Source organism: Lissotriton helveticus, chromosome 8, assembly GCF_964261635.1.
Source record: "Lissotriton helveticus chromosome 8, aLisHel1.1, whole genome shotgun sequence".
Lineage (NCBI taxonomy): Eukaryota > Metazoa > Chordata > Amphibia > Caudata > Salamandridae > Lissotriton > Lissotriton helveticus.
The window spans coordinates 1,388,247,995-1,388,272,014 of NC_136069.1; the positions used below are offsets into that span (position 1 = coordinate 1,388,247,995).

The 24,020-nt window shown below is 41.5% G+C and overlaps 1 protein-coding gene across 1 annotated transcript in view; it reads right to left on the reverse strand.

The window, feature by feature from the left end:
• The window catches only part of ROBO2 (roundabout guidance receptor 2), an 803,551-nt gene that overhangs the window by 79,472 nt on the left and 700,059 nt on the right, over positions 1–24,020 (reverse strand). The window contains exon 16 of the mRNA XM_078658968.1: positions 23,246–23,417. Within this exon, the coding sequence (XP_078515094.1) occupies positions 23,246–23,417 (172 nt within the window). The remainder of the gene's footprint in view (positions 1–23,245; positions 23,418–24,020) is intronic.

A 24,020-nucleotide genomic window follows, 5' to 3' on the forward strand; every position in this document is an offset into this window, starting at 1 on the left:
TCTGTGGCTACAACCTTTAAAGCATGTTTTTTATTGTTTATGTTGGTTTTATACAGCACCACAACACATGGCACATATTGAAAGAAACAGCAAGTTATTTACTGTTTCATTTGACTCCAGAACACCCTTTGGGAGAACGGGCAATAATAGAACATTTAACACAGAATTGTGGATTTAACATATTTTCCGCATCATTTGGGAACTTCAAAAATGTTGTTTCCAATTCAAAGGGATGAAATGAATACTACCAGAGAATGCACTGCACTATTTTGATTTTTGCCACATAATTTATGAAGCCCTGGTGTAAAACATAGTCCTTTGTGCAACATATTCCCTGTAACCCTGACAATCGTAAACTTCTGCACAGTGGGTAGTTCTAGTTAGGACCTATAGTTTCCATAGGAAAAGCATTTTTTGTTTTGCTATTAACTTTGGGCCAGTTTGATGAATTGTCATGAAATTTAAAAACTCATTTGCCACTCACACCAGCTGCTACAAAGTTTTGCAGTGATTCATCAAGTGGAGGCTAAGAAAAAGGGGGAGGTCCCAAATTGCGTTTTCTCCATGTGATTTTGCATAGGTATTTTAGACATGATATCAACCCGAACAGCTGGACGGAATTACACCAAATTTGGCAGAAAACTGGATCGTTGTCCACAAAGAGTGCTTTTTTTAATTTGGTGTAAATCTGTTTAGTAGTTGAAGAAAAAAATGTATGTATATCTAGCGATGTGGATCCATCGCCATGCGCCACAAGCAATGCCGCAATTGGCTTGCCGCAACTTGAACTTTTGTGTATCAGAACTTTGTCCCAGAGGGGACAAATAACTGAAGAAATTCAAAGAAGGGGTCAGGGTATAGGTACCATGACCACATGGGTCTGATAGAGGGATCCCTCATGGGCAGAAATTGCCGCAAAGTTTATTTGAGGGCTCGTGTGGATCAACAGATCTACCACAGTGCTCATTGTGGCCTCTGTTTAAATCTGCCATGCATTGATGGATCCAGAGCCCAACTTAAAAAAATGCACACAGTCACTTACAGACACCCACGCAACCACTCATGCCCCAACTCACATATTCATACAGCCATTAAAACACCCAATGACATACACAGCCAATCACACACCCATTCACACACTCATATACACACTCACACCCCCATTTACACACTCACACACCCACACATCCATTCACATTCTCACACAACCATCCATAGACCCACAAAACCACGCACACCCAGCCACACACCTACACACTTCCTCACACAATCATGCAGTCACTCACACACCCTCTCACACACCCATATGATCATTAATACATCCACTCAGAGACCCACTCACAGACACATACAAGGACTTACACACTCACTCATACAGCCATATACACTGCATGTCAAAGTTTGCACGCAGCGTGGGGTTAACTGCATATAGCAGGTCCGGTGGGCAAACCTGCAGCTGTGCACGTCATCAGTATGATTAATGAATGGTAATTAAATATTTCTTTATGTTAATAAAAAAACGAGAAATTCACTGAGAAAAGAAAAGGTTTCAAGGCTGTTATCTTTAGGTTCTGATTCTGCACATACAAAACCATGAAAATTTGGCAGTTATAGTTATCTCAAGTAACTATAACTCGTGTCAACGCCATGCACTGCTAATTACCCCACACATTACATCACTCATGACATCTTCAATGACATCACTGATATCAGTACAACATTTGCAGTGAAATTATTGATGTTAAAATTGTGCATGGTTGGGGCACAAGGTTTTTGGTTTGAATCTCAATATTTTTAGTGCTATTTCCCAACTATAACGTCTCTGTAACCTTTGATATATATATGATAGATAGAAGATAAATAGATAGATATTAACTTAAGTTCTTTTTATACTGCAGCAGTGACCAGAGAGAGCAAAAATCATGCTGTTAGTTCTGCTAATTAGAATGCAGAGTATGGATGTATGACATGTAACAATCCATTAATTTTCAGAGTTATGACTATTAAAAAAAATAATGTCTGCTTATTGCAGTAGCAAAGAGCAAAACTAATTTGTTAATCTAAAAATACTTAGACCTATAAGATAGAAATGATTCTATTACTGTGAAAATGTGTGGCTTTTTACCACATTATTTCAGAAGATAGCAAATAGTATGTCCAAACTAGGTCAATACGGTAAAATCTATGCGATAAGGATTTTTTTTTAATTGTCTACCAGGATTCTATTTGCAGATTTTACGATGTCTAGCAAACCTTTCACCTGTTCTGATTTAACTTGGAGGCTTCAAACTATGGCTCATGTTAAGTTAAAAAAAAACGTTATTCGATTTTACATGAAAAATCATAAAAGTGTACCAAGCCAACCATTTTCAAAGATAAGGCGATGCTGCAGACAATGTATTAAGACCTGATACAATAACACAGTCACTGAGGTATATACAATTGATCAAATCAAGAAGTAAACACATGGCAAAAATACAAACAAAATACACATTATAAGAATTTTCCCAGCTAAAGCAAGTACATGTACAAACTACAATATCTCCAGCTATCAGGATTCTATTAGCAAGAGTACAGGACTCCTGGTAAAAATCGTGTTACATAGAAACCAATATTACTAGAAGAAAAAAGCTGTGAATCTAAAATGTAGGTCTAACCTGTCTAAACTTCATAGAAGACAAGAAGGCCTAATGAATCTATGTCGAAGAGAATTACATTTTGGGCAGATGAGTACTGTGTGCATAGTATGATATAATGAGAAGCTGTCACACACGCGTACTGGAAGAACTGAACTTTTGTAAAATGCCCCATTCACATCAACTGATGAAAAATACCTAACCTAAAATAGGTCAGTAGTAGTCAATGGCAATTGGACATCCCCAGGTGCAAATAGGGTTTAATGCCAGGTACTGACAACCATAATGTACTGTTGGACAGACTGCTTGGTTACGGCAGAGGCCTCACGCTACGTTGCTACTCTGAGCAAGAAAGCCTTCAACCACACCAGTTCTTTTTTAACAATGTGATCAGGGTCCAATAAAAGCTCCCCGGTATCCCCACATTTTTAAAATTGGTCTTAATGGTTTGTAACCACGGATATGGAGCATATTTTCCAGGCCCAAAAAGTCCCTGATATTGTGCCCATTTAACATTAGCTTCGCCTTCACCCAGACCGAGAGACAGAGTAAGAGTGGGCATAGCTGTATGAAATCTGAGAGGGAAACCATGCCCAACTCATCATGAACAATCAATGAGGGAGTACCCTGTGCAACACTTAAGAGAACTCTCATAAAGGTATTCTCCATAACCTGGAGTGGGGCAATTGTAGCATATCCATTCACAATCAAAACTAGCAGTAGGGATGCATTTGGATTTATATATGTCAAGAAGAATCTTTATCGGCTTTTGTCCAAACGGCCGTGAAAAATCCTGTAGGCTGAAAATAGCTCTCTTGACTGTATTCCTCTATATGGCTTATGTATATGTGGCAGCTAGAAGCCATTGTCTATGGTGAGTTAAAAGGTCTGGCAAACATTGTCGGCTGTCACAAACCAGGTTTCATAGAGTGGCCAATAACTAAAAAAACGCAGCTGAGATAATTTTACATGTGGGATCGATCCATTACAGATGGACCTTTGCTAATTGCTGCAATTATCTACGTGTGGCTGCATGTCTCAATGCACCACATGAATGCAGACTCAGTCTCCATTTGGTGGACTCATCTGTTAAACCTATGCCATTGCTAGTTTAGGTTGTATTCCGCATTTCTTGGCCAGTCAATCTGCATGGACTGTAGTCATTTGTAACTGTGTTGAAGTTAGATGGACATGTCTGGTAAGCATAAATTCATACCTATGTGCAGGTGGAGTTGATGTTTTGTAACTCAAGTAGCAGCAGTACAGTCCTGCAAACCCGTGTGTACACAGCCTGGCAAATTATTATTATTATTATTATTATTAATTGTGTTTTATTAAGCGCAAACAACCCAGAGGCTTCGTAGCGCTGTGTACAGTCAGACTAAAGAAACAGAACAGAACAGTATAAACAGGCTATTTAGATAAAAAGGAAAGTTTTTAATTCCTTCCGAAATTCCAGAAGGTCAGGTTCACTACGAAGGGTAGTGGGGAGGGAATTCCAGGCTTTTGCAGCATTCCAAGAAAAAGAACGCCCGCCCCATCTGGTGCGTCTGATTTTATTGACGGTAGCCAGGAAAGCAGTGCTAGAACGTAGGGCTCTATGGGGGAGGTAGGGAGTTGCTAAGGCACAAATCATTGTTGGTGCTGTCTTCCTCATGGCTTTGTGCATAATGCACATAGATTTGAACATTATTCTAGCCTTAACGGGAAGCCAATGTAGTTTCCTCAAAGCCGCTGTTCCTGATTCCCGCTGACTGAGGCCCAATAGAAGACGGGCTGCAGCGTTCTGGGTCACCTGAAACTTCCTTATTGTGGATGCAGGTGCCCCCAAATATAAGGAGTTCCCATAGTCCAAACGGGACAGGATAATGGCTTGTATCATTATTCTTCTTGCCTGGACAGGGAGAAGTGGTAGCACTTTTCTGAGCATTCGCATAAGGCCAAAACAAGTAGCAGACAGGATAATTGCCTGCTGGATGAAACTTAGGTTTGTATCTAACGAAATGCCCCAACTTTTTATATAGGGCTTTGGTTGGGGCAGTGGGCCCATGCAAGGTGGCCAGTCCATCAGAGGACTAGGAATAGTTGGATTACCTAAAATCATGAGCTCAGTTTTCTCGCCATTTAATTTCAAATGCGAGGCAGCCATCCATTGTGTAACTGCTACCAAGCAGTTGCTAAGATTCGAACGGGAGTGATCGGATTGGTTCATGGACACAACTAATTGTGTATCATCGGCATAGGTCACTATGTCTATGCCGAATGAGTACACTATTTCAGCAAGAGGTTGCATATAAAGATTAAAAAGAGTGGGGCTCAGGGCAGAGCCCTGAGGCACCCCTTGATCTAGTGGCCAACTTTTTGAGTGGGTATTGCCCTCTGCAACCTCAAAGGAGCGATTCTCCAAAAAAGACTGAAGCCAGTCCATGGCCTTCCCTGAGATTCCAATTTGGCCAAGGCGATGGAGAAGGATGCTGGTATTAACAGTGTCGAAGGCGGCACTCAGGTCAAGCAGCATAATTGCTGTAGTGCCGCCTTGATCCATCTCTTTCCTGGCCAGCTCAGTTACTGCCAAAAGAGCAGCCACAGTTCCCAGTTTGGGACGGAAACCTGCTTGAGAGTCATGAAGCAAGTGGTTATTTTCCAAAAATTGAGTAATGGAGGCATTAATGTGTTTCTCTAGTATTTTACTGACCCATGGAAGTAATGAAATGGGTCGATAATTGGCCATATTTCCAGGGTCCAGAGTTGGTTTTTTCAACAATGCTCTGACTTGGGCACACTTCCAGGCAGTAGGCACTGAGCCTGTAGTAATGGAGGTGTTTAAAATATTAAGGATAACAGGTTTAATGGTATCCTTAATCTTTATTAGTTGACAAGGGGGGGCAGGATCAGTGGGGGATCCAGATTTAATTTTCCGCATGAGGACCTCAAGGGAATCATCTGTTAGCAAAGGGAACTCATCCAATTTGTGGGTCGGGGTGTGTAGAGGAAGAGTTCCTCCGTCCTGGGCCAGTTTAGGTGGATCAAAGGCAGAGGCAATGTCCTGTATTTTCTTGTGAAAATATTCAGCCTGACTATCACAGCGAGCCTGTGCTTTGCTAGGGTCAGTGGGAATCGGGGGGGGGGGGTGTCGATTAGAGATTTGGCTATCTGAAAAATTTCTCTAGGTGAGTTGGAGGCAGTGGTAATTTTTTCTTCGAAGTACGAAGCTTTAGTACATCTAATTTCAGCTTTATAGTTTTTGATAGCTTCATGATGAATAGTTTTATCTATACTGCTACGGGAGTCCCTCCAATTTCTCTCAAGCTTCCTACACACTCTTTTTAATTCTTTAAGATGGGGAGTGTACCATGGTGAAAGCCTCGATTTAGTCTTTTCTTTAAGAATTTTTATAGGTGCAACCTCGTCTAGGGCTGTACGCATCCAGTTCGTATAGTTATCATACTGTGACACAGGATCTGTCTCAGTTTGGGAAGGAGTGGAAGAGAGAGAATTAATCCATTAATCCGTGGATATTTTTGTCCATTCTCTCCCAAGACGAACGACGCGTTGGAGAGCCTGGGACGATGTAGCTGGCAGCCATTGTATAGGTATCAGATAGTGGTCCGTCCATGAGAGGGGCAGGGGAGTCCCTACCTTGAGTCTGTGGTCATTACTAAAGACCCCATCTAGAAGATGGCCTTTTTCGTGTGTGGGTTCAAAGCCCTTCTGTGTAATCTGGAGAGCCGCCAGACTATCCAGAACCGATTTGGCCGTTAGATTATTAGGGTCATCTAGATGAATATTGATGTCTCCTAATAAGGAAAAGTAGGGTCTACTGACCACTGACTCTGCCATTTTGGATTGGAGCGAGTCCAAAAACGCTCCCATTTGATTAGGGGGGCGATAGACTAGGACGCCAGAGAATGTGGCTGTTGGAGAAAAATCCAAAGTGAAGTACATACTCTCACAGTTTGATATTGTAGCAGGGCTAGTCCTACAATGATACTGGTTTTTGAAGAGTATGCCCACGCCTCCTCCTCTACCCTCCGGTCTATCCACCCTCTGAAGTATGTATCCCAGTTGCAGAAGGGAGGTGATGTCCGGATCAGACACATCTTTAAGCCACGTCTCTGTCAAAAATATTGCATCAGGGCTAGTTTCCTCTAGGAGAAGTGACATTTGGGTAGTATGTTTGGTTAGTGATCGGCAGTTTAGGAGAAACATTTTATAGGGTTTGGCCGTGTGCACTTTGCCCTCCTGACTGGTAAATACAAACTTACAGTGGGAACATATATTGGTAGTGGTGCTAGGGTGAACTGAGTGCTAACAAATATCCTTCATAGGTGGCATAAGATTTTTTAATGGAATAGAGTCATACCGTATATGTGTGCTGCCTTCTGTACCAAAATGATCAGGGGGGGTGGCCCCTGGTCCCGTCCGGTCGCGGACGGGCGCAGACGGGCTTGCCTTTGGCGCGCCTTCGGCGCGCCCGCTGCGCCCGCCCGCTGCGCGGACGGGCAGGTCTGTTGCTTTTATCCACTGTAAGGGGATGGAGGAGGGTGGGAGAAGCGATCATCTAGACCGCCCGCCTTCCCCTACCCAAGAAATTAAGACTTTTTTTGTCACTGAAGGGCTGTATTTTGTGGGTCCCACAGCATGCACCCCATGGCCCTGAGGTAACAGTGGGCCCTGTGGGGACCTCTTTGCTTCCTCTCCGGCACAGTTCTCATGGAGTAGGAAGCACCATGAAAACATTGGCAGAGAGGAAACTTTAAATAGGCTTTGCAGGACTGCAGCAGTCCTGTCAAGCATATTGTAGACTCAAGATTGCTGCACCCTTGCCTGGGATCTTTAATACCTGGCAGTTGTGTCAGTGCAATGGTGGTCAGACCACACAAGCTGTAATAGTGCTGTCCGACTGCCAGTGCAGCGGAGGCCCGACCGCCACCACCGCGCCACCATGAGTCTAGACCACCAGACTCATAATAAGGCCCTTAATCTACCTGTGCCTTAAATACAATTTTTAAAAAATATGACATGGGCCACGTTTGACCTGTATAAAACGGCAAACAATTAACAAAATGCTGTGATGTGGTAAACCGATACAAAAAGGGATGATGGACGGAGCGCTTGAGCAAATCAAACACTCACCCCCAGTCAACTGATCTGGGTTTAATCCATCACCATTCTTTAGCTCACTCCGCCAACTCAGTCAAGACATGGCCATATGCAAATCAGTCTGACCCAGTGCCTCATGGGAACAGTCCAGCCTGAAATGCCAAAGCCATGTCTTCCCTGGACCGGAAACAAGCATCCTGGGACCAGTTTCTGGCATTTCAGCCGTCATCAGCCAAGCTAGCTTGAATCCAGTGGCAAAGTGAGCAAGGGACTCACGTCTGAGCATACCCTGCCAACTTAGGGCAAACAAAGCGATACAAAAGGGGATGATGGACGGAGCGCTTGAGCAAATCAAACACTCACCCCCAGTCAACTGATCTGGGTTTAATGCATCACCATTCTTTAGCTCACTCCACCAACCCAGTTCAGACATGGCCATATGCAAATCAGTCTGACCCTGTGCCTCATGGGAACAGTCCAGCCGAACTGCCAAAGCCATGTCTTCCCTAGACTGAAAACAAGCATCCTGGGACCGGTTTCAGAAATTTCAGCCGTCATCAGCCAGGCTAGTTTGAATCCAGTGGCAAAGTGAGCAAGGGACTCACGTCTGAGCATACCCTGCCAACTTAGTGATGTGGTAAACAACAAAGATAATTAAATAGAGGCATAAGAACATGATTAAAACCTTTTAATTTTCATCAAACTTTCTTTTATGAAACTAAGTGTGACAGTATAATGTTTACATTATATGTTCTTCCTGTCAGTGCCTCCCTTTTCATCACTCTAGTTCTGCAAAAGATACTCCTTCCTTTCTGTGATGCTAAAGCTTCATGAGCTGCAGGTCTGGCAGTGTAGGTGTCCTCGATTGTGTGTGCTCCAGGCGAGAGCATGTAGGAAGGGCTGCTTTCTGTGAATATTCAGAGTTTGAAGGGGCTTTGGTAAGTCACAAACCAACCATGTGGGAGGGAGGCCTTTGCAATGGAACTGGCTGGCAGTGCCCCACTAATAGACAGGCATTGAGGAAAGAGGAGGTAAAAAAGGGTGGGCAAACCAGGAAGTGTGGTGAGCTAAGATTCCTTTAGACTTGTTTCCACATATTATTTGACACAATATTCATTTCACACAATATTTTTGAATTAATATTTGTGTCATTCACCGATGGACCGTACATCTAGGAATTACATTTTGTGATCAATCTCTGTTGGAGATTGCCCTTTTTGCAGGGTTACCACGATTCCTCCTCCTATTTTTCTGACCCTCTTTTTGTTGGCTTTAGGACTCTGGTCACTTTACCACTGCTAATCAGCGCTAAAGTGCATGTGCTCTACCCTTATAACATGGTATAATCGGGTTATACCTGTTTGGCATATTTAATTCATTTGTAAGTTCATTGTAAAGTTGTATACCACATACCCAGGGCCTGTAAATGAAATGCTACAAGTGGGATTGCATCACTGGTTGTCCCACCCACCCATGTAGCCTTTCAAACCTGTCTCAGGCTTGCCATTGCAAGGCCTGTGTGTGCAGTTTACTGCCACCTTGACTTGGCATTTTAAACCACTTGCCAAGCCTTAAACTCCCCTTTTAATACACATAAGTAACCCCTAAGGTGCGCCCTGAGAACAGGGTTCTGTGTAACTAAAAGGCTGGTCATGTACTTTTAAGTTATATATGTCATGGCAGTGACAAACAGCTAAATGTGTTTATCACTGCTGTATTTTTGCAAACAATGAAAAAATGCAATTCGTCGTGCATTTTGGGATGTGCTGTGCACCAGTAAAAATGTCAACTTGTCTCACTTCAGAACACTGTTATGTCAATATCAAGAATATTGAGCATGAATACCTATCATACTAGTTAGTTTCAAGTAGAGGTTAGTATAGGTTTTTTGCAATATATAAACCTGATATATCACTAACTGTTGGTTCAACAACTTTAGAAGGGGTTAGATTTGGTATTGGTAGTTCATTCTGCATATACTGAGGTAGGAGCAGTTAAGGTTTCATGGCTTCCTTAATACAGGCAATTTTTCATGTTTGCATATTTGCACTGTAAACTTTCCCCGTGTAGATTTTGGCTGCTTTAAGTGGCCAGAATCCATGTGGGAATATTGATAGTCACACAGTATTACAATGAGTCTCGGAAGCCTGGGTTTTTGAGTGGCTACCCAGAAAAATGCCAGTTTAGCATTTCATTTCTGTGTCTTGTCCAACTTGTGCACGAGGGATTGTAAAATAGGACATGTAACAACTGTTTGGCATTACAGGATTGCCTTGCCAAGCCAAATACTTTAAAAAAAACTGTTAAATTCATGTTGAATAAAGAGGCAAAAACAGCTATAAAAGAGCTTTCAAATACATGGCAGTATTGGGTTTCAACTGCAAAGCTCAGGTAATTGAAGATCTTTTTATTAATGTAATTAACCCAATTCCACATGAAAACGCCTGCAAAGTAATTTAAATAAAAGCACGGCAAGAGATGTGGAAAACTGCGGGATGAAAGATTAGCAAAACCCAAGTCGTCTGCCATTATTTTCATCAGAATCTTCACAGGATAGACCAATTAATTGTATTTGCTGAAATGTTCAAAAGATGCCATGGTATGACAGTTCCCAGTGTTTTAGGCACTAGTGCTGTAGAGGAAGGCAGGTCTTATTAGATCCATCCGTCATTAAGACATTCCTCGACTTACAAATACACCATAAACATGGCCACGAGCTCAAAGTAATAATTGCTCTTAGGGGGCTTAATTACAAAAATAAAAAATGCATCAACAATCCTACAGGAAATATGATACTCACAGATAACTTAGCGTTTTGTTTTGTGCTTTGTTGGCAATAAAGACCTTAAGCGAAGTAATTAAAAATGCACAGAGCAAGCTTTTGTAATCACTTTTCATTCAATTGGTAATAGCTATAAAGCTAAAAGCTGCAGAGAAGATTGTTGAGGCAGAGATTCTAGATAATTAAAGAAACAATTAGAGGCCTTCTTGAGTATAATTACATGGAAAAGGTAACTGCTCTCCAAGGTGCAAGTGGCCTTTTGCTGTCAATGTATTAGTTTCCTTTTCATATATTCATTACTGAGGTACTCACTTTCCATATTCACTGGTTGGGAATTCTAGCAATCATTAGAAAAAACAAAATGCGATTTAAGGATGTTTAATGTAAGGGGAATAAACACAAATTGACCTGTTACTTTGTAAATTACAGATCTAATTTTACCAAATGACCAATTTCTGTCCCTAGGTGCTCCTGCAAATGGTTTGTTTTCAGTCTCTCCTCTAGTGAAGAGTAGGATAAATGATAATGAAAAGATGAGCCTTTCATTAGAATCAAAGTGATACTAAAGTATAAGAAGGGGCATTAAATTGGGCAAATGTCACACAAACCATGGGATTAAGAAATTCGTCTTAAGGAGAGGAGCTGGTTAACAATTAAGAAGACCTCGCTAGGTACTGGAAGATAGAATTAACTACATATATGAAGTGGTGAATTTGACAATTTGATTGAGGAGCAACAATTTTTCAAAGTGGAGCAGGCAATTCAGATAATGAGGGATGGGAGAGAGATGTGTAGATGTGCATTTAAGAAAGGAGTGGGCCACTTCACTAGGCATTTTGGTCACATGGTGCGGGTATGTGGCCATTTACATGGGCTTTAAGTGACAAAATAAGATGTGTGGGTGCACAAGAGCTGAAACTGAAAATGTTATCTTTATTCATTCTAATGTTATGTCACCAACAGCCACACCCCCATCAGATATAAGGCTAGTTACTAGCGATACATCTGAGTTTCGGGAGTCAGATGCAGAGTGTATTGTGGGCCCGGTGGTGGCAGGCGCAATGTCGCCTATTTCAACATCCTCACAATCAATTAGAGAGTCTGTTACTTGTCCTGCCCTCAATGACAGTGCAAAATTAATTTCCTGGAACATTGCAGGTTTGGCAAATAAGCTACGAGACCCAGTATGGCTATCATTTATCAGAAAATTTAGTATTGTGTGTCTCCACGAGACCTGGATAGAGGAAAATAATGTTCATATGGAGGGTTTCTTAAGCTTCATTATCCCAGCAGTTGCCTCGACCAGGGGTAGAGCCAAGGGTGGCTTGGCCATCTTCATTAGCCAAGATCTGCAATGTAACATAAGCAACTACCATAGTGTAAATCTGAATTTACAGAAGATTGATTTAAAAAATGGGAAGATTGTGATGACACTGGTTAATTTTTACAATGCTAATAGTAATAATGAAACTTGCAATATTGCCTCTTTAAATGATATTCTGAGCAAAAATGTTTACAATGTATCACGGCATTTGTTGATAGCAGGTGATTTTAATGTTCAACCATGTGGTAACCCAGCTAGCACGCCAATGGGGTTTTTAGGGTGTCATAATGAGGAAGGTTTTCACTTCTCCCATAGTAGGGGGGGTAAGAACCTAAACGATCTAACGAACGAGCACAATTTGATTGTAGCTATGTCGTTGGTCCCCGATATAAAAATCTTTGACACCCCAACCTTTAAAGGGCATGGGCAGGGTTCCTTTATTGATCACATATTAATATCTTCAGATGCTGTTCAATGGGTCTTGCATTTTTCTATTCTCACTAGTATATACAGCGATCATAATCCCCTTGTTATAAACTTGGGTGGACCATTTATTGCTAAACGTCAGTCACGTTTCGATCATGGCACGTTAAGGTGCGTAAATGGCAGGCGTCGCATTAAATGGTCAATGGTAAATCAAGACACCTTGTATACTAATATAACCAGCGCATGTGAAGCGGAGCTGTCCGTTTGTCTTTCATCTGACTCAATCCCCTCGAACATTTTGTTTAGGTTCGAGGGGCTGGTCGCTAAAATTGGTTCCATGCTCACAGCGCCAACAAAGGGACATAGTGAGAATAATTCTAAATGGTTTGATCATAACTGCTCAAAGGCAAGCAGGGATCTGAAACTTGCATTAAAAACTAAACCAAGAGATCGTGAACTGATAAAAAATCTTCGCACGGCCTACAGGAAAGTAATAGCCACTAGAAAAAAGGAAATTAAGGCAAACGTTATTGAATCCCTCTTAGACCCATCCGTGTTGGGGAATAGCAGTAAGTTTTGGCAAATAATTAATAAACCTATGTTTGAAAACCCTAATGACACAGCTATTGGAACAAACATCCCAGAGGGGGAGTGGGTGTCCCATTTCAGTACAATTTTTAAGAGCAATGAGCAACGGGAAGTCTCCGACCTTTTAATTCCAACTGCGATTCCACTGTGTTTCACAGTACAAGAGACCGTTAGGGGAATACAGGGTCTAACCACCAACAAGGCCCCGGGTCCGGACGGATTGCCGCCGGACCTGTTTAAGTCTAGTATCCCGTTTTGGGCCCCGGTTCTCACGGCTGTAATAAATGCAGCGGTGACAACTGGTTGCCCAAGAACTTGGGGTCTCTCGACTATAGTCCCCATTTTTAAGAAGGGCGATCGCAGTAGCCCGTTATGTTACAGGCCAATTTCTTTACTGAATTCAGTAGTTAAAGTGGTAGGGGGTGTAATTCTTAACAGGTTATCTATCTGGGCTAAAGAAAATAAAATCCTTTCACCCATACAATACGGGTTTAGACCAGATCACTCGACCATTACGCAGTGTCTGAACCTATACCTTATTCTAAGCAAGTATACATTGGCGAGACAAGGCACTGTCTACATGGCCTTTATGGATCTGTCGTCCGCTTTCGACTGCGTAGACAGAAGCCTATTATGGGCCACTTTGCTGAGAATGGGCGTAGAGAGGAACCTTGTTAATTTTCTCGCTGATCTGCATACAGACACAAGGGCGAATGTCCGTTACTCTCAAGACCTTAATGTAACGGATGAATTTAAAATAAATCGGGGTGTCCGACATGGTTGTATCTTGGCCCCTTTTTTATTTAACCTGTATATTAATGAATTGGAGGAATCTCTCTTACTTGTAGAAGCAGATTACCCCTTAGTCGAGCGCAAAGGGGTACCTGTATTACTCTACGCCGATGACGCTGTTCTTATTTCCAGAACAGCAATCGGTCTCCAGAAACTATTAAATTCCTTCCACAAATTTATGGAGTCACGTGGTTTAAGTATAAATAACTCCAAGTCCTTCGTCATGAAGGCAGGTAAGGGCATTCTGAAACCTGGCCATTTCAGTATAAATGGGGAAAAAATTCCATCAACCAACTCCTTCTCTTACCTCGGGGTCCTGATAGACCATAAGTTATCATGGGGCCCAGCAGTCTCCAAAAAGAAGGGAGAAACTACAAGGGTCAATGCGGCCATCCTTGGCTTTGCAAAAAAAATCGGCAATTGCCCGTTGGCCGCATCGCTTAAATTGTACCAGGCAAAAAGCGTTGCTGTTGCCTGTTATGGGAGCGAGCTCTGGGGCTATCGCAAGGTTAAAGACCTAGAGGTCGCAGAAAATAACTTCCTAAAAAAGATCCTAAGACTACCCAGGGGTATTGGGAATTACTCAGTACATGAGGAGTTGGGGGTCCCCTATCTAGGTGACAGAATAGCAGTAAGCCCAATCACATGTTGGCTGAAATGTTGGCTAAACAATGAAATTCCATTAACACATGCCCTACTGAAAGAAGCTTTACAGCTAGATGGGAGATTTAAGGTACCGTGGGTAAAGTACATAAAGGACAGCCTAACGGCAATTGGCCGACATGATCTGTTTTATGCCCCAAATACAATTAGAAAATCGGATGTGAACCTGGTCAAGAATGCCTTAGTTCTGTTAAGATGTACCGACAGAGAAGAGGTTGAGATACAGAAGGTCAGTATTAGGAAACATCTATTGTTAAAAACATGCTTGCAAATAGAACCTTACCTGACATGGCCTATGTCTAGCTATGATCGGTTTCTGCTAACAAGGTTCCGCTTTGACCTCTATCACCTCCTATTGGCATTCCCAAGTGGCGCTCAGCGGGGCGAAGTGTTGCCAGCTTGTGGCTGCGACGGAAAGTCTCCTCAAGATCTGGCACACTTCCTTTTTATTTGCCCTTATTACTCCACTCCACGGAAATTATACCTTAAACCGTGCCTTAAAAAAATGAGCTTCACACAAATTAAACCCGCACTTTATTACTTACAACTACTGAATATTGACTGTACTTTGTTTATTTGTAATTTTTAAAAAAAAGCCATCTGCTTTAGGAAAAGCATGGATGGCTAACCATGCTGTAAAATTGTGCTGGTGCTTTTTAAGTTTACAGTTATTTATATTTTTAACCATATATTGCCCATACTTTTATTGTCTGATATATTGTACTGTTTACTGTGTCATTTTTTGCCTTTGAAAATGAATTGTGTGTAACCGTTTTTAATTGTGTGTTTTTTAAAATGAACTTTTATGATTGTAAAATCTACAATCGAATAAAGATTTTGAATGAATGAACAGCCAAGATGTTCAGGCCAGTAACAGCATACACCTTAAATCTGAATGGTTTTCAACTAGAATATGGAGATTCTAATATATATCTTAATGATATACTAAAATGTAATATATATATTCACAGAAGAAAATAAAGATTAAGGTGGTTTTATAGTTAGGTGAAAATGGCAGTGTCAGCATACCATTTTGAACTAAAACAAAATACCTAGAAATTCACCAGTTTAAGTTAGCAGACTATATAGAGACTAACGATAATCTGTGCCCCCGCCATGAACTGCTAATGACCTGACACATTAGATCACTCATGACACATTCTATGACATAATTTATGACATCACTGATAACATCTCAAATGACATCACCAATGGCATCATGCAATGAGTGTGTTTGTTTTGTAGTTTAGAATAGTGGCAGGTAACAACTATATTACTTCTCTACCTAATGTTGTACAGCCTGGGTCCAGCTAATGGTTGTGTTTACAAAACACATGTGCTCCTAATGCATCGTGCATGTATAGAGGTATTGAACACATTATAAATATTTGTATTCAGGAGTAAGTAAGTAAGTAAGTAAGTATACTTGTAAAGCGCACTGTTACTCCATCTCGGAGTGTCCCGGCGCTGTATACCGATGGGGAACCCGTCCTGGCTTTCCCTGTGAGATGGTCCCTCCTGGGCACCTCCAAGGTGAAACCAGGCATCCCCGGCGCTGATGGGGCCCTTGTGGAGATTTAGCAAGCTATTGCCCAGAGTTGCAGAGTGGGACCCATGGTTAGCATAGGCACCTCGGCGAGAATTATCAAGTCCGCGGACATTGACCCAAGACCCTGCCGCGTCGAGAATTGAACCCTGGTACCGGGCCGATCTCTGCTTCAGGGTCTGCCGCTTCTAACCAGTGAGCCACACTTCCCCACAAGGAGTAACTCTGTATGCAGGTGACTGTTGATGACTTGTGTCCAGTATGTTGTACAAACGTTTTTCCATTTTGCATAAAGAGTCACCAACAGGGCAAAGATCATACCTAGTAGATAGATACTAAGGGGTCACCGAACCCATGGTGGAGATGCGGCAGTGGTTGGGGAGCACTGCACTAGTGGTTCAACCATTTTCCAACTAATGCGGTCAGATCTCCATGGCACGGCTTCAACCACCAAGAAACCACATTCCCTGGGGTGGCGCCTGGGTGTGAGGCCACAATATGCTTGACAGTTTCATAGCGTGAACATCAGATGTTCACGCTACGAAACTGTTGGTGAAGAAACTAAGAGGACCCTACAGGGCCCCCTAGTGTCTCATGACATGGGGATGCATGCAGGAGGCACATGGTGCCCCCCTGTCTGCATGCATGCCTAGCTCCTGCATGGCATGGACTCAACAGTCTATGCCATGCAAGAATTTGCTTTGCTGTTCCTGCCGCGCTAATGCTTAAAGACCGCCTGCCAGACCAGGAGGAAACTCCTAATCTGGCGGCTGGCCCTGAGGTAGACTTTGGTAATGTGTGGCGGTGATGTGCCACCCCGCTCCCACACTGCCAAAATCGTATTCAGCCACTGAGTATTTAGACACAATCCTCTCAACATGACAATTTCTACAGAAGAAAGTGCGCATCAGGTACTAATCTAAGTAAATGTGTGTGATTAGCTTCAGAAGATAGGGTATTTGAAAAGGTTTTACCACAGTATGAAGAGTGGAAGTAGTATAGCCTTTAGCAAGTTCAAACATTGGTTTTGTTTTATGTATAGTGTCTTCTTTGGCAACGTTTTGCATAGAGTGAATACTATTCTTAAAATATATTCTTCAATACTCTGGTGTATGGCTCATGAGAGGTTCACTGTCTGCAAACAGTGTGGTACAGAGTAAACTCTCTCCACTTTTACAGTACCCACTTTTCTACTCATATCCACTTTATTTCTCAATGTAGGCTTGGTGACTGTGAGGAGTTTGATACTTGTAAAGGCTGCTTCTGACCTCCTGTGTTTTTACTGGGTGCTGCATTTCTTTTTTGCTTATTTTATGACTCTGGGCATTTTACCACTGCTGACCAGTGCTAAAGAGTGAGTGCTTCCTGTGTAAATTGTATTGGTGATTGGTTTAACCATGATTGGCATATTTGATTTACTATTAAGTGTCTAGTAAAGTACACCAGGTGTGCCCAGGGCCTGTAAATCAAATGCTACTTGCGGGCCTGCAGCACTGATTGTAACACCCTAGCCCTGCAAACATGTCTCAGACTTGCCACTGCAGTGTCTGTATGTGCAGTTTTAAACTGCTATTTCGGCCTGGCAAGAGCACTCACCTTTCCTTTTACTACATGTAAGTCACCCCTAAGGTACAGCCATAGCAGCCCAATGGGCAGGGTGCAGTGTATTTAATAGGTAGGACATGTACTGGTGTGTTTACATGTCCTAATAGTGAAATACTGCTAATTTCATTTTTCGCTACTGGGTAACGTAGGGATAACTTTGAAATATCTTTTAAGAATAATTTCCCATTGGGAGCAGATGGAGATCTGTACTTTGGTGTCTCTGAACTCACCATTTAAAATACATCTTTTGAGGGTGTTGGTTTTAAATTGCATGTTTGAAAATGCCACTTTTAGAAAGTGGGCATTTTTCTTGCTTAACCATTCTGTGCCTCTGCCTGTCTGTAGAATATATGTCTTGGGTTGGCTGGCAGTTGGACTCTTGTGCATTCCCTTTAAACAGTCATACAAAGGTCATTGAGGTGTGCCTTGCATATCCTGATGGTCCATTAGCTAGAATGGTGGGAGGAGTTGTCACTGACACCTGAATAGGGCTGTACCTGTCCTGCCACAAAGCTGTCTTCCCCCACAGTGTGTCTGGAGCCAGGTCCAAGAAAGGCAGGGTCTTGTGCACTACAAAAGCTTTCCTTTGAAGTTTGCCTATTCCAAAGGCAGAAAGGGGACCTCTGACACCCCAAAATCAGAACACTTCTAGACCGAGGATATTCTGCCAGGAAGAAAAGCTGGATGCTGTAGGAGGGACTGCCTGTTGCTTTGTTGTGCGGCCCTGTTGCTTGCTGCTTTTGTCCTGGGATTGAAAGGACTGGACTTTGCTTTCTAGACCTTGCTTCCAAGGTTCTCCAAGGGCATGTGAGTGATTGTCTTCTGTTGAGAAGTCTCAAGGCCATCTCTCCTACTGACTTGCTAAGTGGTGCAAAATCCAGTTCCTAGGCCCTAGGAATTGTAACAGGCCCCAGCTCGCTGTCGTAGCACGTTAGAAAAATCACTGCAGCATGTTGCTTCGCTGCTACTATTCAGAAAGACCGTAAAAACCTGGCTCTTCTCAGCATAGCTTGAATTCCATCTCGGACAGCCCCAGGCTTAGTGCACTTAACGCAGGGCCAAGACGCCCTAGGGCATTTGTGCGCTCTATAAATTTATAAATCAAATCAAATTTATAAATCAAATCCTGTATAGTGAGCACTGTGTCACCAATGTCCATGACACCTGCTCCAACTCCTTTTCAGCACCTGATTGGTGGCTGTGAAATCGACACTGCACTGGCTTTGCGACTGGAAAATTGATGCAGCAACTGCTTTGCCGCATTGACCCTTGATGCCGATACTACATCGATGCCACACCACCAATTAGGAACTGAGGCTGCGTGTTTGGAAATCTATGCCTCACCTCCCCTTCCAGTAAAGAATTGATGCATCACCTCCCCGGACAGTAAGGAATCGACACACCACCTCCCCTGCCTAACAATAAGGAACCAACGCATCACCTTCCCTGGCAGTAAGGAACTGATGCATCACCTCCCCTGTGGAGTAAGGAGCCAATGCACTGCTTTACTTTTCTGGTGCCTCACCTCCCCTGCATCTGGCACAATCTTTGAGTTTTTTTGACACATCTAAGGTAGTTTGTGATAAAACGACGCATCCATTGAATTCTATGGACTAAGCTTTCTTAATCTTTTTAAATAGCTTGACTTGTGTATGTTGGATTTTAGTTGTTTTAGTCTTGTTTTATTTAGATAAATATTGGCTATTTATCTAAGTTGGTGTGGACTTCCTCTGTAGTATTTTCACTGTGCTACTGTGTGTATGTACAAATGCTTTACATATTGACTCTGAGATAAGTCTGACTGCTTGTGCCAGGCTATCAAGGTGGTGAGCAGGGGTTATCTTAGCTGTGTGACTCCCTTACTCTGGCTAGAGTGAGGGTCCTTACTTGGACAGGGTGCAAACCACTGTCAACTAGAGACCCCATTTCTAACAGTAGGGCATTGGTTATATAACAGAAGTAGAGTATTTTGAGGAACTTGCTTTTCTCTGAACAGTTGCATACAGATGGAACACCATGTGCAGTAGGGGTTACTCATCTATCTTTGATTGGTTGTTAATTTGAACTTGGATACCCATGTAGTGTATGGTATAGGTACGGTGACCAGGCGTTCCGGAGTTGCCGGGAAAGTCCTAGTTTTTCAACGGCTGTCCCAGTAGATTTCAGCATATTTAGTTCTGGATTAAGTGCAAAGGTAGAGCAATATTCCTTTGTATTTTTCCCTATGGTGCAGGCCCGGCATCTGTAACATTTGAGGAAGCCATTGGTACCTGTCATCTTGTTATTCTCATTTCAGGACTAGATCACACCAGGCTGTCTCTCATGGAAGTGGATCTTCAATAAGTTATTTGGGGTCTTGCTGGAACCATCTTACCTATGGTTGTATCGGAGAGAATCAACAGCAATTTTTTCTTAACTACCTTAGTTATTTTTTTTGGTTTGTTACAGTAGACAGTAATTAGCCTGGCCATATTTTCTGAGTAGGGTTTATTCCTTTTTTTGGTTGAACAAGATGTGTTTCCTAGATATGTTACTTAGTTTTTTTCGAGCAGTATTGATCAATTTGGTATGGTATTCTCATTGCAAACATCTTTGTGTCATATCTTCTGTCAAACTATTATGATTTTTGGTGAGCTGCAATTCCTCTTGGCGCTTAGTAATTTGCCATAAGGATTGCTTGCTATTAAATGTTGAGGTTGAAAACTGGATGCACTTAGAAGTGAGTTTCCTGCTTTGCTTTTTCTAAAAAATTGAGTTTCTAGTTTGCTATCTTTTACAAATATTTCCAGGTCCCAAAAATGTTTTACATTTTTGCGAACTTCACCTGAAAAATGCTAATTTAAGTTGTTTACATTAATGCATTTCATGAAGTCCTTGGCACTTTGTTGGGACCCCCTCCAAATAACAAAAAGGCCATCAATGTAGCAAAATCTGATTACAACATTATCATCCCATTCTTTGGAGAACTCCGCTCAAAGAACCCACTTCTCCCACCAACCCATGTGAAGACACAGGTAGCTGAGGGAGAAGCAGGCTCCCATCGTGGTTCCCTTGATTTGATTATATATGCAGTTGTCGAATCAGCAATAATTGTTGTATAAGCATTCTTGAAACATGTTCATTAGCAAATTAGTATGTTGATGTAATAATGGTCTATTGCCGAGATAGTATTGGGTCGCTCTTAGTCCTTCACCATGTTGAATATATATACATATATATATATCTTTCATGATATAGTGGTATTCAGTATTTTAGCCGCAATATAATAGCTTGGCAGCCAAGCATTGTTTGCTCTTGATATTCTGACATAAAACCATCAAGATTCCAGAGCATTCTTCCCTCGCATCTCGTGCCTCAGTAATAAAGATGAGTAGAAAGTATGAAGGCTTCTATTAACTACCGAGATACAGATCAGAAAATTATAAAAAATGGTGGATGATGCAACAATAAAATGTATTTTGCCCTTGTGCAGCTAAAAGTTTCCATAATGAAGGCCCTGCATATTGACGACATACTTCAATAAATCCACAATGTGTTGTTATTATTAGTCATTGCCTTTTATAAAGAAAGCTTGGAGAACTCCATAGTCAAGAGGTTTGGTGTTTATTATTCGACCTCGCATATATACAAGCAGATGTTTGAAATGTAGTCAAGAGCATAGTAAGTCTTTTAAGGAAAATAATTGAAAATGCATTTACTGTTCAGAAAAATATCTTTTGAAAATGTCGAGAGGCCTAAAGGCTGCGTGCTTTGTTGCATGATGTAGGAGCCATCGTTCAGACTCGCCACAGCAGTGTGTAGACTGTGTAAAGTCAAAAGACCATTCATCCTGGATTTATGGTTCCCTGCCTTGCCTGATCTGCAACTGTGACAGCAAGGCAAAGGTCTCCTGCATGTGACATTTGATCAAATCAGTCACAGCAAATAAAATGCAGAAAGGCATCTGATCTGTCCTGGCAGTGGATGAAAGGTACAAAAAAACAAGAATAGTACTGGTACTTGGGAAGGAAATGTCCTCTATGCAGGTAGTTGTTCCAAACAGCATTCTAATGATATGTCTTTGTAAATTGTTTCCTTCGCAGGAGTCAGAAAGAACAATTGAGAGAAAAGAAAAGAATGGTATTTTCATTTGAATCTTGTTAGAGTCAGAAAGTGAGGCAAGAGCTTCGAAACCCCATAATACTTGTAATAAATGGAAAATAGGCCATGATCGTTTGTTGGAGGGAACCAGTGATGCTTATTATAATTTCTAACAATGTTAATTTCAATATATTATTATATTTTATCTATGATTTTAAAAAACGCGTTTTCTATGGACACGGACCAAAAACTCATTTTATAAAAACGAAAACAGGCATATTGGTGCAACTCACAATTGTATTTCATTTTGAACATCTCTAGTCAACTACTTAGATTCTGCAGCTTACCATTTGTTTCCCAAAGAATCTGAACTGAGAATCAGCAAATCAACTTAGAATTGAAGAAACAAAGGAAACGGCAACATCATTGCTAAGAGACAGGTCTTTAGAGAGAATGGCCCCTTTGTGATGCTATGGTGGCCGTCAATAAAATTGAGCTCCTGCAGAGCTATGTGACACTAAAGGTCGGAGAAATGGTTATATCCAAAGCAGTGGGCAATGGAAATGGTGTGATTGCCCCCCCCAAAAGAAATCTGAATTTTCTTTTGGTATTTATAAACATTTTCTATAAATTTCCCAGTCTTGCCGCATTTCTAAGGGTATGAAAAATGCTGGAAGACCCAAGCAAAACAGTTACCAAAACTCAACAAAAAAAAAGCTTGCAATACCCCTATTTTTAGTGGAGTGAGGAGGAAGGAGCATTTACATGCAAAAGTATACAATCCTATACTGGGTATATTCTGCAATGGTTAGTATACAGCCTTGCGATTAGAGGGAATAGTAACATGTCAGGAAATTTTAAAAGTACATCATACCCTAGGGTGCATTTCAATCTTTTGAAGAGGACAATAGTTGTAAATGTTCACTTTGCTAAGATATGATCTCAGCAATAACGAGTCTGAACAATTTTTTGCGATTCGTGTCCAGGAGCTGCCAGAAAAGTTGAATGATACCATTGGGTATCAAAACCTTTGTGTAATAAGAGCTACTTATGTTAAAGGAAAATCATCGGGTGCTACTGATGTCATTAGTGTTGTAATAGTAACCGCAGCAGACAAGATTAAATAAGTAACCACCATGTCCAAGAATACCAGCAGTGATCACCTCAGTGCATCACGAGGCTTTGTCAATTTGGAATGCCTACACACAGGTAATACATGTCATTAACAGCTGCACTGCCCCAGCATACAATTATTCACATTAGTAATAAATCTCTGCACGATTTATCACGCAAAGATCCCCTTTAAAGATATTTTTTAAATGTTGACATTTTTCTCCAAACATCGGCTTATAAGTATACACACATTTTCGTCTTGGAATACACTAAATTGACATTCATAAAGCAAAAGCAAGTAAAAGGCATGCAAAAGGTTCCAATTCAAAAAGCTAGGATGCACACAGAAGAGCTAGTTAGGCACCTGGTGAGCTACACATTTTGTTAGTATTTGTAAAACACAAAGAATTACCTGAGGGGAGAAAAAGGAATATAACTGAGGTTTTGGATTAAAGACCGAAGTTAAATTTTGGGTTGTGCAGAGTGGTATGTTCTTCTAAGATTTTAGAGATTGAACAGTACCACACTCCCATCTAGAAAACAAGGGATTGTATTAGCTATATAAAAAAAAGTCATATGTGGCTTACCAATGATTATCGGTTGCGGTTCACTTTTTACACCAACACCGGCACTGGTACTTGCAGCAATCTCAACTTGATACTGAATGCCGGGGAACAAACCCCCAATCACCACAGATCGGATTGCTGCATCTACTGTTTTGTTGATGTGGAAGCGTGTCTCATTTCCAAGGCACCAGATCTGCAGCGAAAAAGAAAACAGGCGCAGTCGTATTAACACATCATAGTTCAAAAACTATACATACAGGGCTAAATTCCATTAAAAAGTCTAATATTGATATCTTAGGTGGCATGAGCTGCTTCTATCGATAATCCTTTTCAGTTTAATTCTAAAAGCAGAGCAATTGAAAAAAAAGGGCAATGGTTTCTTGAATAGCACTGGCTTGTGTGGAAGAGAACATAATCATCAGAGGATGCAGTATGACATGTAGGTTAAATGCTTCCAAATGCTTCCATTATCTGCAGAGGTAACACAAAGTCGTTAATATCTATATGGCCTCTAGCCTTTGTATCCAGCTGCTCCACAACGCTTCACAGAGCACCAGATTATTTACTGTATCTTTAGAAATCTTCTAAATCTACATGTTGCAGCTACTTTTCTGTAACTTCCTTAACTCAAATTGATACAGTCTTTTAATAAACACGTGAGCAAACATAATGCACACACCTAAAAAGACAGAAATGTGCTCCCACGAATACACTAAAAGTCTACACTTCTAAAAGTGTTAATCAAGGAAAATCCCTGTTTTAAATTCTACAAATATTTTATATTCACGTATGCATA